The sequence below is a fragment of the Elaeis guineensis genome, chromosome 7 (assembly GCF_000442705.2).
Source record: "Elaeis guineensis isolate ETL-2024a chromosome 7, EG11, whole genome shotgun sequence".
In the NCBI taxonomy this organism is placed as follows: domain Eukaryota; kingdom Viridiplantae; phylum Streptophyta; class Magnoliopsida; order Arecales; family Arecaceae; genus Elaeis; species Elaeis guineensis.
The window spans coordinates 92,224,541-92,239,744 of NC_025999.2; the positions used below are offsets into that span (position 1 = coordinate 92,224,541).

The following is a 15,204-nucleotide window of genomic DNA, read 5'->3' on the forward strand; positions in this document are numbered from 1 at the left end:
TTTTCTTTTCTTTTCTTTTTCTTTTTTTTTCTTTTTCTTCTTTTCCTTCTTTTTCTTTCCTTTTCTTTTTCTCTTTTTTTCTTCTTTCTCTTTTCTTTTTCTTCTTTTTCTTCTTTCTCTTTTCTTTTTCTTCTTTTTTTTTTCTTCTTTTTCTTAGTTCCTTCCAAGCCGAACAGAGGACGGCAGTCCTCCGGCCTTGACCGGCCGTTCGGGCCACGGCCACCGCGACGGAGGCCGGCGGCAGAGAGGGGCCATTCCCCCGGTCACAGAGAGGTATGGCCGGCGATCGAAATCGATCGCCGGCGTCGGAAAAATCCAAGGGAAAAGAGACCGAAACAGGGGTCTCTTTTTCGACCGAAAATCGGCGACACCCGTCGCCGGCAGCCTCAAGCAAAGGTACGGGAAGAAAGGGAAGGAAGAGAGGAAGGAAAGGAAGACTCACCCCAGCCTCCGGTGACCTCGTCGGCGGGCAATCACGACGAGAATCAAAACGGTGTCCGCGGCTCTAATTCGAGAAAATCGGAGAGAAAGAGAGAGGGAGGAGGCCGATGTTCGGTCTCAAGGGAGAGGGGGTCTTCTTATAGAGGGCCCTAGGACTCCGAGGGGTCCTAGGATTCCTGATTTTGCCCGATGTCGTCAGAGAAGAAGACTCCTATCGAGAGTCTTCTTCCCGGTTTGAATCCTCTGTTTTTTTTTTTTTTTTTTTGGGCTTGGGTCTGCTGGGCTGGGCTTGGTTTTGGACTGTGACATTCTTCACCCCTAAAAAAAAATTTCGTCCTCAAAATTTTTCATATCTGTCACCATTGTATTGGAAGCCTGTAGATTCTGTTGAGTAAGCGCATAGACTCTTCCCTGGGTTTTAGAAATCTGTCCACCACCCTTATGTTGTCCTTCATAAGTTCTTTGGCCAACTTGATTTTCTGTATTTAGCGGGCAGCTAGCAATTTTATGATCCATCTGACCACATTTGAAACAAGCACCAGTATTCCAATAGCAATCCTTGTCTGCATGATTTTTGCCACATCTGGAGCATGGCTCACCATTAATCTGTTGAGTCTTATTGTCTAATGCTCCCTTAGCTGATCTTTTGATGTTTTTATTATTCTGCCCTTGTGTATCATTTGATTTTGCTCTCTTTCTTTGCTTTCTTTCCCTTTCCATGCATTCTTCATTGACTTCTCTTTCAATTATCAGTGCTTTGTTTACCACATCGGCATAAGTTGTTAATTCATATGGAACCACTTATTTTCGAATCTCAGTTCTCAGTCCCATCTCAAACTTGTGAACACGTTCTTACTCACCATCTACTAATCTTGGAGCAAATTTTGCTAACTCTGTAAATTTTGCTTCATATTCAGTCACACTCATACTCTTTTGCTTCAAATAAATAAACTCTTGCTCTTTCTGGATCCTTATACTCCGAGAAAAATACTGATCGTAGAATGCAATCCGAAATCTTTCCCAGGTAAGTATTTCGCCGTCTTGTTCATGCTTGCGTTGTAGTCGCTGACACCAGTTGTATGCTTCGTCTTGTAGTAAATAAGCTGCATATCGAATCTTTTCTTCATCAAGACACTCCTGGACAGCGAAGGCCTTCTCCATCTCCATTATCCAGTTATCAGCCTCCAAAGGTTCAGTAGTCCCCTTGAAAGCTGGAGGAGCAAGCTTTTTAAATTCTGAAATGTTGTTCCGTTGTACTGGTTGCTCTCCATGTTGTGGTGGTGGATGCTGATGTTGTTGTGTATCTCATTGTATCTGCTGTTGTTCAAGCATTTGCTGCTGTATTTATTGTTGTGTTTGTACCATCCTGATTAGGGTCTGCATTAACTGAGCCATATCTGGTTTCTGACATGCTCTCGAAGCACTCCCATTAGGATCTACGACTCCCTCCTCCTGAGGGGTGCCACTGGTTAGATGGGGAGTGCTACCATCCCGTGGTTGTGATGTCTCTCTTGCAATTCCTTGAGTAGTTCTTGTCATTCTACGGGGAGGCATGGTAACCTTATAGTAGTAAAACCTTATTAGATTCATTTATCTATTTGTTAGGATGGGTTTATTATGATGCTCATACTCTAACGTCCCAATATTCCTAATGTTTACCCACCTACACTCATACTATGTCAAATTCTATATGCCATAATTTATCCACTTATGCTCTGATACCATATTAATTATCACGCCCCCGATCCGAGATCGTGAATCGAGGGTCGCGGCAACCGCCGCATACTCATGAAGAACTCTCTCCATAAGCATGTAAGGCATCTCATCACGATATCAATGCATCACAGCGGAATAAATTCAACTAATTATTATTCAACTGTAATTCAAGTAATTAAATCAAATATCTTACATCCAATAAAATTTTTGCTAACAATAAAACAATAGATCTAAGTTCAATTGAAGTTGACAACGCTAAATCTCGCCTCTAAAAGCTTTGTCCCAATATTTCTTCCCATACTCGAAATTAATTATCTGAATCTAAAAAATAGAAAGAAAGGTAATGAGCTAGACAGCCCAGTAAGTAACAAGTATCTCTACCAGATATTTCAGATATTATATAATTTTCAAGAATAATGCTGCAAATAAACATAAAAATATATTTCATACTGATTTAATGCAAATCCAATAATTTCAAATATTCACATATAATATAATTATAAATCCGATTCGATTCAAAACACTCGTAACTCAACAGCCTCGACTATGACCAACGTTTAACCCCCATTGGCGGGGTCCACAGAATACCAGCGCATAACCCCCACTGGCAGGGTCCACAAACACCAGCGCACAACCCCCACTGGCAGGGTCCACAAACACCAGCGCACAACCCCCACTAGCAGGGTCCACTGAGTACCAACGTATAATCTCCATTGGCGGGGCCCACTGAAACATAGTTAGGCTGAGAGCATAAATCCGATCTGTATCAAAATACTTTATACCATAATATATCATAATTTTTCACTGAACATGTGCATAAATCGACGTACCATAATATTTCAAAAGCACTTTTCTTTCAAAACATAATTTCATAAATCATGCATAATTTCAGAGAATAATTATTTATTTTCAGAATAAATATGGAATATCTCGAGAAGATGATTCATTACTTACCTTTCACGGAGCACTGAATAAACAGATCGACTAACTTCTAGGAGATTCTTCTGTGCCTATTATCCAAAATTATATTTTTATATTAATTTTAATTCAAAATTCAATCTAATAAATCGCAAAATCAAAACCTCACTTAAAATCAGACTCTTCCCTAAACTCGATCAAAATCATCAGATGAAGCCTTCCACTACGCTAATCCTAGAAGAATAACTTTAGAGAGAGAGAAATCCATCAAGAGAGAGAAACAATCTAGATAGAAAAAATTTTAGAGAGAGAAAATAGAGAGAGAAAGTCCAAATTTCAGAGAGAGAAAGTCAGAGTTCAGACTGAAAGAAGAGAGAGAAGAGAGAGAAACTCTCTCTCTCATCATTTTATTTATTTATTTATTTATTTATATATATATATATAAATATATATAGATATATATTTATTTTTATTATTATTATTTTTTTTTTCTTTTCTTTTCTTTTTCTTTTTTTTCTCATTTTCTTCATTTTCTTCATTTTCTTTCCTTTTCTTTTTCTCTTTTTTTCTACTTTCTCTTTTCTTTTTCTTCTTTTTCTTCTTTCTCTTTTCTTTTTCTTCTTTTTCTTGGTTCCTTCCAAGCCGAACAGAAGACGACAGTCCTCCGGCCTTGATCGACCGTTTGGGCCACGACCGCCACGACGGAGGCCGGCGGCGGAGAGGGGCCATTCCCCCGGTCACAGAGAGGTATGGCCGGCGATCGAAATCGATCGCCGGTGCCGAAAAAATCCAAGGGAAAAGAGACCGTTCGGGCCACGGCTCCGGTCACAGAGACCCCTGTTTCGGTCTCTTTTCCGACCGAAAATCGGCGACACCCGTCGTCGGCAGTCTCAAGCAAAGGTATGGGAAGAAAGGGAAGGAAGAGAGGAAGGAAAGGAAGACTCATCCCGGCCTCCGGTGATCTCGTCGGCGGGCAATCACGACGAGAATCAAAACGGTGTCCGCGGCTCTAATTCGAGAAAATCGGAGAGAAAGAAAGAGGGAGGAGGCCGATGTTCGGTCTCAAGGGAGATGGGGTCTTCTTATAGAGGGCCCTAGGACTCCGAGGGGTCTTAGGATTTTCGATTTTGCCCGGTCTCGCCGGAGAAGAAGACTCCTATCGGGAGTCTTCTTCCCGGTTTGAATCCTCTATTTTTTTTTTTTTTTTTTTTGGGGCTTGGGTTTGCTGGGCTGGACTTGGTTTTGGACTATGACAATAAGTTTAATTTTTTTTTGGGCTGTCAGCTTTACGTGTATAATTTGCAACATTTACAGTATTATTGTGGATAAAGATTCAACTCGTTATCAGTTCATGAATCTCATAATATTATTTTTTAAAAAATATTTTATATTAATTTTTTTTTAATATATATAAATTATATTTTTTTGACTCATAATCAATGATCAAAAAAATATTCTCTACACTGCAATAAATATCAATAAAAATTTTCAGTTCTGTCAAAAAAAAAAAAAAAAAAATCTACCGGTCAGTATCGATCAGGATTTCCATCAAATCAGTAAGGGATTACCGAAACAATAGGTTTTTCTACGCGAACCATGTACGAGTATCTAATTATCAGAAATAGGAAGTTTATTATGAATATAATATTGTTTAGGGGGTTATACGTAATTAAGCTCAGTGCCTCTCTATCACCGTTCGTTGGGAAGCAACGAAGGGCGAGAAGAGACCGAGGGGAAGGGGTACGAGATATCATAGCAGCCCCTCATAAAATTCGTCATCCCCTTTGTCTTCGCGTTCGAAATCCTAACCCTAGCCCTACCATAATTTCGCCAGTCATCCCCCCACACGATGGCTAGCGACGAGCCATCGTCTCTTTCCTCTGCCGGCAAGCACCGGAGGTCGGCGGACGACCAAGGACCGGAGGAGTCGTCGAAGCGCCGGAAGCACCACCATCACCATCATCGCCACCACCGCCACCGCCACCACCGCCATCACAGCGAGCACGACCGGGAGAGGGACGAGGGGGAAAACGCCTCTCCCGTGGCGGAGGTGGATGGGGCATCCTCTGCTGTACCGGAGCCTGGTGATGACGACCGGGAGGAGGGAGAGATCCTTGAAGAAGAAGAGGGAGGTGGAGACATCAATGGCGAGAAAGGCGTCGGCTTGGAGGTGGATGGGGGTTCTGATGCTGAATCGGGCGAGATCAAGGCGGACGGTGCCGATGCTTATTCCAAACGGGTCTGTTTCGAGATCTCTTGATGCTTTTAAATTGCGTGTTCGATTGCTTCCCTTTCTTGTTATCAGATTCTGTCTTCTCGATAGGGGATTTATCTCAGTATTCCGTAGAATTTCATAGAATTAGTAGGAATTACATCAAGAATAAAGGAAAGAGGCATAACATGACCTGTATATCAAGTAAGAAGATCAGCTGCTGAAGTCCATAGTTGAAAGGTTCTCTTTTTTATCCCGAAATAAAGAATCCCTCTTATTCTTCGTTTCTTTCCCAGTTGTGGTAGGCTTGATTATTATATATTTGATGAGCTTAACCTTTATTGATTGTTTTTTGAAAGCTTACAATTTACCAGTTGGTTTTTGGGATTAATGACAGGTAGCTTCTGGGGAGAAGGTTGCTTGGTCAGGCGGTAGTTTAAAGGTGCTTAATTCTAATCAGAATACATTGACGGATGAAAGCATGTTGAACAAATCTCATCTTTTCGAGAACTTCAGTGGCAAGGATGAAATTCAAGTAAAGGAATACGAGGCAAGCAGAGAAACATGTGTTTGGGAGACTGGTAATATATCAGTGAGTGATGGGGAGAATGAAGGGGCCACTGTTGTTGAAGCAAGACAACAACGATCAGAGTCACCTTGGAAAGGAGCTGAGAAGGAAAAGGAGCACAAGGGCATCGTTACACATGATAGAAAGAGCCGGTTAAGATCAAGGTCTCCTGTGTCAAAAAGTCGGTTGAGATCAAGGTCTCCTGTGTTCAGAGAAAGTTTGCATTCAGCAACCCACAGGAAAAGGGATTATTATGATATCAAAGATTCTGAGCATAACTTGGAGAGGCTTGAATCAAGGCAGCATATGTATCCAGGGGATGCCGACAGTAAAGTATCTGAAAAGAAGGATAGATCCATATCACCCAAGAATTTGCATGAGAGATACAAAGACACCAGAGTATCTCCATCTTACAGCAGGCGCATTGCTGAAGTGGATCATAGGGGTCGGTCAAGGTCACGTGACCATAAGAGGGAGAGATCTTATGAAAGGGGTTTAGATTATTATGCAGATGGTGGTGCTCAATCTGGCCAGTTCGAGTTGCAAGGTGATGTCAGGAATGAGTTGGACAAATATGCAGCTGGAACTAGAATGAGTGAAAGAGGGGTACACAAGGAAAGAGAGAGTGGTAATAGTTATTGCAGATACGATGAACGAGGGGACAGGCATGGCACTCGGGAAAGAGAAAGGGATAAAGAAAGGTACAGTAACAGTCTTAGAGACAGAGATAGTAAGGAGATGGATAAGGGTTCTCGTAGAGAAAGAGAGAGGAGCAGTAGCTATAGCAGACATGACAGGCGGGAGGACAGGCATCGAAGTAGGGACAAAGAGAGGGAAATAAGCAGATACGGTAGTGGTAAAGAAAGAGATAGGGATAACCTGCGGGATATGAGTTGGGAGAGGCATAGAGAGAGGGAAAGGGTAAGGGATATTGACAGTGAGCACAAAAGGGACAGAGATGGCAAAGATAGGAATAGGAATCAGGTTAGAGATAGGGACATACATGTGCATACAGAAAGAGAAAATGGACTGATGGAAAGGGATAAAGTTGCTAGTCAGGACAGGCATAGGTATTCTAGGCATTCAAAATATGATCAAGTGGAACATTGCAAGGAGAAGACAAGATGTAAGGACTCCGCCAAGGAAAGTAGTTATAATAGACGCAATCCTGAAGAAGAAAATGTGGAATCTATCAGGTACATTTGTTAGATTTTAGATTTATCAATGAGCTTAAATGCAATACCTTATTTTTATTTATTCATATTATCGTACTTCATCTGACATGTTCATACAATTGTTTTTAATGGTAGGGAGGAAGATGAAGAAGACTATAAAGAGAGAGTCGAACAACAGCTTGCAAAACAGGATGAGGAAGATGTTAACAAAATCAAGGAGGAAAGCAGAAAAAGGAGACAAGCTATCCTGGAAAAATACAAGCAGCAGCAACTGCAGCAACATATGGAATCCTCATCTAATGATAACGGGAAAGGTAAGTTTCTTTTCCATCAAATTGTTACAGTACATATCTTTCGAAGTAGAGGATATAAATTTCATTCCAATATCGACCTTGGTTTTCCCTATAAGTCAAATTAATCTTATATATCCTTATTAATATGTCCGTGGACCAGAGGAAAAGGCATCTACAGATGAGGATAAGCTGCAGGAGGTCAAGCGTACTAAAGCTGATAAACAAGCCCTGAATGAAGAGATTGAGAATAGGCATGATACTTTGGATACGTATGTTGCTGATCCATCATTTGTTGTGGGCAAGTCACCTGTGCAAAATGGCCAATCAGTTGATGAGAAAACAACTGGTGCTAGGGGGCTTGGGGAGGGTACTCCCAAGGTTTGTTACTTGATCTATCATATGACTTCAGTCTTAATACAGTTGGGTCTGTTTATACAAAACATGTTCTGATGCTGATTAAGTACTTGTTTTTGAGTAAAAGATGCTCATTGTTTTGTTCTGAACATTTTTTTACCCTGCAGAGTGAGAGATCAACTGACATGTTTTGTGATGACATCTTTGGAGAATCACCTGCTGGAGTTCGCAAATTGGTAAACTATTATGCATATATTTTTACCTTCATTGTCAATCTAGTTGCAGTACTTGTCTGTTGCGATCCTTTATTTCTACCCTTGGTTTTGTGCTCCATTTTTAATATGCCTGGCCTGTCCAAAACCCAATTGGGCTGATAACCTAATTGCCGTTGTTGACTTCCTCCTCTCTGCGGCTGAGGCCGCGATTAGAGAGAGAGAAGAATTAGAAGAAGAAGAAGAAGAGAAGGGTAGAGAGGGGCCCCTGTCGCCATTGTAGATGGCTGCTCACCAGCAGTGCCACCATGGCTGCTGCTTAATCCTGGTGGTGGCCGCCACCTTTGCCTCCAATGTTGCCACTCTGGTCCTCCATATCCTCTCCTTCCTCTGCTTCCTTGCCCCTCCCTTCGCTCTGTCACTGCCCTCCTCTCTTCTCCTACTATCCATAAATGGCAGCAGCAATTCTGTCGTCCACCTTCCTCTTGGCTGTTTGCTCTTAAGGCAACTCCTCACTTTCCTCTCACACATTACTGCCCTCCCCAAACCCCCCTTTCTTGCTCCCTCTAACCTCACCCTCACTATTGTCAAATCCTCGATTCGAATTGCTTTCCTCGTTTTGAGGAATCACCTCCAGGTTTGCTACCAAGAGAAGCAGGTTGCTATCAACCCCAAAGAGAGGTGATTGGATATAGAGTTGGGTTGGGCCTCATGCCAGGTTTGGGCCTTATAGGAGGTTGGCTTTAGGCGTGATTCCAGGCTTGGTTTTTGGGTGTGGTCTAGGCTGGGCTAAACATCAACATGAGTCTGGCCCAAAATTTCTGCAGGCCTTCCTTTGAAGCTCAAGCCTGAATTGAATTGCTTCAGGCCTAGCCCATGGCTCGACCCTTAGCTGGCCCGGTCCAATAGGGCAGGCCCATTTGTAGCCATAATCGTTAATAATTGAATAGAAGCTTCTTGTATGTGAAATTGATTTTCAATTCATATGACAACCCAGTTGGTCGAAAACATTAAACTTGAGATCAAATATATTTTATTATCTCTATAAAAAGGGTGTTTGTGTTAAGGAAAAAATAATGTTAAATCTATGCATATCTAAGGTTCATACATGAGTAGAATTTTCTGTTGTTTATTTACTTTATGTTATGTTAGATCTACCAATTTGGTTGGTTGTACTCTTTTTGTCTCCACATGTCTCCTCTGATGATTAAGAGAGATTAGTTGTAGCCTACATCTGAAATTTGGTATCAGAACTTCAATACTTTAATTCTGAAATTTTGGATCTTTGATGGTGAACTTCGATAAAGGGAATGGCAGTAGTATTCTTGGGGCAATATTTTATCCTCCGGTTGAAGGCAACCTAAGAAAGAGAAATCTGATAAGTGGTGAGTGATAGAAGAAAGAACCAACATAAAATGTGGTTACCATTTGTAAAACTCTGATATTCTACCAGTAGATTCCTCCATGTGATGTCCCAAATCCTTCAGAAAAAAGCCTAAAAGAGGGGGAAAAGTCGGAGCAAGAAGAGCCCAATTGCTAAAAGTCCTGATCCTCTTGAATGCAAACAAGGCTATACAAAATAACTAGGCATGGTAATAAAATGTGGAAGGAAGCGTTGAAGCTAGTATTGCTGCCTACCATGGCAAGCAGTACACCATTGTACTCTATTGTTGACCTATTGGCATGGTACCACCATAGGTATAATATGGTATGCATGAAAACTTGATTCTTGATGTGTATGTGCATTTTATGTAGGAACTATACTAAAGGTCTGTCAAACTAGTGCGGGGGCCTGTGCTGGCGAGCGACTGGTTTGGCATGGTGTGGGTTTGTATTGTGCTGTTCCAGGGTGTACCAAAAAAGGGAGAGGAAGGGGGAGAGGGAGAAAGAGAGCGGGAGGGATAGGGAGAGGGGGGGAGAGGAAGAAGGAGAGGGAGGTGATGAGGCCTTTGAGGAGCTTTTGAAGGGGTGGATGGCGGTGACAGACTGAGAGATAGAGAAGGGGGAGGGAGAGAGAAACTTTCTCTGATTGTTGTCAGGTTTTGAAGGGGATGAAGGCTGGAAAGTTTGGGCCTTCGGCGTTTCTCTGGCCTTCGAACAGGGTGAAGTGATGAATAGAGCCTTCGGTCAAGGGTTTCGAAGAAGAGGTAGCTGTGCGAAGAGCATTTTGATTGGTTGGCTTTATATCTTATTTTGAACCAATGAATCATATTAGTAACCGACCAGTCTGGTTCGGTATGTCTTGAACCGGCTGGTTAAGCATGGCTCACCAATCCCTAATACTCATTCTTAAGTCTTTCCCTATTAAAATGTTGTAGCTTATGATTTGGAATGTTTATGCTTTTAATTCTCTTTAACATATCCAATATAATGGAATTTTCTTAATTTCTTTAATCGCTGCAGATTAAATTTGGTAGGCGATATTTCTAAGCTTCACTGTATTGTTGATTATATTATGTATATCTCGTGCAGGGCAAAGGAAATGGCCTTCAAATTGATAGAAGTGGTCTTCATGACAACTGGGATGATGCAGAGGGATACTATAGTAAGTTTTGAAACTTTACTCATATTTACAGTGAGAAAGCATATTTTGTTTAATGTTTCATGCTTCTTTTAATGGATATCACATTTTAGGGACACATGTTTTGCATATCGGCCTTTATCACATTGGAAGTTTGCTTTTTTTATTTTTGGGCTTTGCTTGCAGGTTACAGGTTTGGCGAAGTGCTTGATGGTCGTTACGAAATTATTGCAGCTCATGGAAAAGGTGTTTTCTCAACTGTTGTTCGCGCGAAGGATCTTAAAGCTGGGAAAGGTGATCCTGAAGAAGTAGCCATAAAAATCATACGCAACAATGATACCATGTGAGGAGACATTAAAATGTCTAATTTTGAGTCTGTTATTTTTAGTTCTGCTCACCATGATACTTACTGTTTAAATCATTTGAATGTTATCTTATGATGTAAATTATACAAGGTACAAGGCAGGTCAAGGGGAATTGGTCATACTGAAGAAATTGGCAGGCGCAGATCCTGAGGACAAACGCCACTGCATTAGGTTTCTTTCAAGTTTCAAGTATCGGAATCATCTTTGTTTAGTTTTTGAATCTCTTCATATGAATCTACGTGAGGTTCTGAAGAAATTTGGTCGTAATATTGGGCTTAAGCTGACTGCTGTGAGGGCATATGCTAAGCAGCTTTTCATTGCGCTGAAGCATCTCAAAAACTGTGGCGTTCTGCACTGTGATATAAAGCCAGATAACATGCTGGTACATCTCTTCCTTTGTGTCATCATTTTGCAGTTTTATATGGTGCACCATTCACATTTCCGAAGCATGTTTCTTTTTGCTCATTAATATGTGCATATGCTATGTGAACACCATATTTATTTTGAAACCATATCAATTTATATATGAGGGTTGTCTTCACTAAATGGTACCGATTTCTGTTTGGGTTGTCTTGACTAAATAATACTTGCTGGATTGACGTAGACTCGTTGCTGTTGTGATATGGTTATGTGTAGGTAAATGAGGCTAAAAATGTGCTAAAGCTCTGTGATTTTGGCAATGCTATGTTTGCTGGTAAGAATGAAATAACACCATACCTGGTCAGCCGCTTCTACCGTGCCCCAGAAATAAGTGAGTATGCATTTTGCACTCTCCATGCTCAGCATTTTCTTTCGGGTCTTTGATTAGCTATGGTTTTATTGTATTGCATTTTCTGGTACATGTTCATGTGCCTCTTTGTTATATTGTATCCATGCGTATGTGCACCGTGCATGTTTTTAGTTTAGTTTAGTTTAGTTTTCTTTTCTTTTCTTTTCTGTTACCACTTACATGCTTTTGGTTAGTTAGACTGACTATATGACCTCTGATGGCTGGAATTTTCTTTTGCAGTCCTTGGATTGCCATATGATCATCCGATAGATATCTGGTCGGTTGGTTGCTGTTTATATGAACTTTCTACAGGGAAAGTCCTTTTTCCTGGTCCATCAAACAATGACATGCTTCGACTCCACATGGAGTTAAAGGGTTCTTTCCCAAAGAAGATGCTCCGAAAGGTGAGAAGAAAGTTCTCATGATGTTTACTCTTTTAATAGAAGAGGTTGTTTCCATCTTTTATAATGAGTACCTCATGGAGATCTTGGGTGTAAATGTTCTCAAATTCCTCATTTTTTGAGTGCACATTAGTTGTGGCACACTATTGCATATTGTGACTTATATCATGCATTGCAACTTGTAGTCATAACATTTTTTTAATTATTTTATTTTTTATCTAGAAAACCTTTTAGTGGCTTCATAACATTGAACTATATAAATGATGTCTTTACTCTTTTAGTTGAGCTATTGATCGTGTGCTGATATGATAACTTGATACAGGGTGCCTTTGTTGATCAGCATTTTGATCAGGATTTGAGTTTTCATGCTACGGAGGAGGATCCAGTTACAAAGAAGGTTACCACTCTTCTATTCAGATCTTCTTAAAGTCACAGAGTGGTGTTACTTTTAGGTCAATTAAAAAAGCAGTGCAATCTGAAATTTACAAGTATTCACCCTTTTTTTGTTTCTTTTTCTTCCCTACAGACTGTTAAGAGACTGCTTTTCAATATTAAGCCAAAGGACATTGGTGCCCTCGTATCAAGCTCTCCTGGGGAGGATCCCAAAATGTTATTGAATTTTAAAGATCTTCTAGAAAGAATATTTGTATTGGATCCAGAAAAGAGGTTGACAGTATCTCAAGCATTGAGTCATCCATTTATCACGGGCAAGTGAACTAAGATGCTGATTTTTCTGACTGCAGACATGCTGTTGAGCATGCCCCTTGTGATCTAACTTTTTATTTAGTCATCTAATTTTTCGGCATTTATCTGTCTTTTCCCTGCTGCATGGGAGCTCTAAGTTTGGAGCGCGTGGATCAGCGTGGAAGAGATGCTGGTTGAAAAAAAAAGACCTTCCTGCATGGCAGTTCTTATCAGTGGGATGTGTTCTGTTTCTTGTAAGACAACTTGTCAAAGGCGTTTTCATCTCTTGTAATTCATACTTTTGATCATGTGTTTTCGAACATCTATAAAAAATTACTTGTTCCTTTCCAGTATCAGTTACTTGAACTTCAAATTGAGCCATTCAGCAAAACTGGGAATTAGAAATGCTTTCTATTTTAGTGATTGAATGATGATGAAATATTGCTGCTTGTGGCCTTTGGAAATGGTGGCTGCATCTAGACCTTTTCCATGTCTTGGAAACTAAGTTTTACACCACTTCATAAATTTTGTCACCTGGCTTTTGGCATTTGTATCCTTATTATCAGACATAATGTTGTTAACCCAGTTGTAGATGTAACTGGGCTAGTTGGTTTGCACATTTTGGCATCGTAATACTGAAATTATCATGTTTATTTTTTATCATCTTATTATTTGCATAGTTATTTCATTATCAAAATTGTTTGGTCCTTGGAGAGTCTAATTCTGTCTTTCATTCAGGGTTTCTGCCAGGCTATGAGGCTAGCAGCAATGTTTAATATGCTAAAAGGCAACCAAAAGAAGGTACCCTTGTTTGATTGCTGGGAATCTTAATGTGTTTAAAACCCTTGAAACTGACATTTTGTGACTATAAGTCTCTCCTTATACTAGTCTTGAAATTTAATTGAACAATACAATAGGAAGGGTATGGCGGATCATATTGAGTAATCCTATATATCTTTATTTGACCAAAATTTCCATTTCTGTAGAACCTCTTTAGGAATCAATGTGTTCTGTAGGATTTCATGTGTGCTATGCAGTTCTCCTTTTTCTTTTTCTTCTCTTTTCTGAATTGCAAGCCTATAAGTTCTTTTGGAATATCAAATTATGTTGTAGGTTTTTATTCTTATGAATTTTAATAATCGACATACTAATGAGATATCTGGATCATCCAATCAGTTGCTCTGCTTTATGAATAGTAGTAAATGTCTGCTCTCTCTCTCTCTCTCTCTCTCTTTTTTTCCTGTACATAACCTTGACAAAAGTCTGTCAAAACTGATCTTTGCTTTGGTGTTCTGGAGGCCTTTGCATAGGAGACTGCTGGATGCAGGGCTGGTGCTGTGAAAATTTTTCATGGTAAATTTTCCAGTACTTTGATTTCTTCTAGTTATTCTGATTTATTAGTTATTATCTCCTAACTTTAAGGTTGATTATCATCAATGAGCTGAAATCCTTTCCAGTATGAGCCTTACTAACACAACAATTTTTTTTAGGTGTAGTTGCTAATTTTTTGGAGACTCAGTAAGTTTCCCTTTTTTCTTCTTATTAATTCTCACTATGCTTTGAGCAATTTCTGTCAGAATGAGGGAAAAGAAATAACTGTGGTGGACTTTAAGTTTATTATATTGCTTTGACTGGTTATGCTGTAGGTGTGGAAACCTCTTTGCATTGTGTGTGGTGTGTGTGTATTGTTTTTGGGTCGGGGGATTGAGGATGTAGAAGTTTTACTTGCTCTGTGATTTGATAAAAATCAGTGGTTCTGTAGTTTCATCACTTGCTATGGCTGCTTCCAGTGACAGTTTAGAACATGTTTCATAATTCTGGTCAACATGTTTTGGATTGTGAGTGATTCTGACTCATTCTGAAGTTGTTTTGGGTGTTTCAAGTGCAAAATAAGGAATTCTTTCTATTTTTGGGGTAGTTTTGATGGTTTCTGGGCTTGATCTTTAGAATGGTTTTTTATTAAGAAGGGATTTGGCTAGTTTTAATCAACTTGGCCTTAAAGATTTAGTTTAATGTTTTCAAGCTAACTTAAACTACTTCCATGATTGAATTTTTAAATGTCATGCTAAGGTGGATGTGTGTTAAACTTTGGTGGAGTTTAGACTGAGCCTTGCCTCAGTGGTCGCACTCTTCTTCTTGGTAACCAGAGGTTTGCAGTTCAGATCTTGGGTGGGGCATTCACACATATTTGAGCTAGGATAATTATGGTGCAGGTGGGTCTTCCTCCCTCCCTCCCTCCCTCTCTAAAAAGAAATGGAGGAGATTTGGATATGTGAATATTTTCAGGAAGGTGTAGGGAGTTTAAAATCCAAACAAAAGCCAATGCAATTAAAGATGGGGATTTAATTGTGAATTAAATTCTATATTTTTGTTTATTTTTAGGATGTGGAGTTTCATTGCCTTTGTAAGTTTTCTTGTGCTGAGACCTTCAAAGATCTTTGACACTCCTTTTCAATATGCTCCAGCCACATTCTCATAAATTCTTCCTTTACCAATTCACTTTAACTGATGCTGCATTGTCCCTGTTTATATCCATTCCCTCTTTCTTGTTGTCATGTAGCCCCTGCCCTTTATT

General features: G+C 40.0%; 1 protein-coding gene across 2 annotated transcripts; it reads left to right on the forward strand.

Annotated features, from left to right (window-relative positions):
• Window positions 1-4,796: 4,796 nt before the first annotated feature.
• Window positions 4,797-14,147, forward strand: LOC105048519 (uncharacterized). Of its 2 annotated transcripts, XM_073260196.1 has the most exons (15): window positions 4,797-5,314; window positions 5,685-7,051; window positions 7,166-7,344; window positions 7,484-7,701; window positions 7,845-7,913; window positions 10,362-10,434; window positions 10,597-10,753; window positions 10,866-11,157; window positions 11,412-11,526; window positions 11,785-11,948; window positions 12,268-12,342; window positions 12,472-12,883; window positions 13,368-13,430; window positions 13,928-13,982; window positions 14,120-14,147. In XM_073260196.1, exons 1-12 carry the CDS (start codon window positions 4,925-4,927, stop codon window positions 12,658-12,660), a joined length of 3,288 nt encoding a protein of 1,095 aa, XP_073116297.1. In that variant the 5' UTR covers window positions 4,797-4,924; the 3' UTR covers window positions 12,661-12,883; window positions 13,368-13,430; window positions 13,928-13,982; window positions 14,120-14,147. The 2 variants fall into 2 exon arrangements, with proteins under 2 accessions (XP_073116297.1, XP_073116298.1); XM_073260197.1 differs by lacking the exons at window positions 4,797-5,314; window positions 14,120-14,147 and adding an exon at window positions 5,374-5,527.
• Window positions 14,148-15,204: the final 1,057 nt, after the last annotated feature.

What these genes read in the sequence shown, in the direction of transcription:
- LOC105048519 (XM_073260196.1), top strand. Translation starts at nt 4,925, where the DNA reads ATGGCTAGCGACGAGCCATCGTCTCTTTCCTCTGCCGGCAAGCACCGG. An exon ending in ATCTAATGATAACGGGAAAG is followed by an intron (nt 7,345 to 7,483) that starts GTAAGTTTCTTT and finishes TCCGTGGACCAG; the next exon opens with AGGAAAAGGCATCTACAGAT. An exon ending in CTGCTGGAGTTCGCAAATTG is followed by an intron (nt 7,914 to 10,361) that starts GTAAACTATTAT and finishes TATCTCGTGCAG; the next exon opens with GGCAAAGGAAATGGCCTTCA.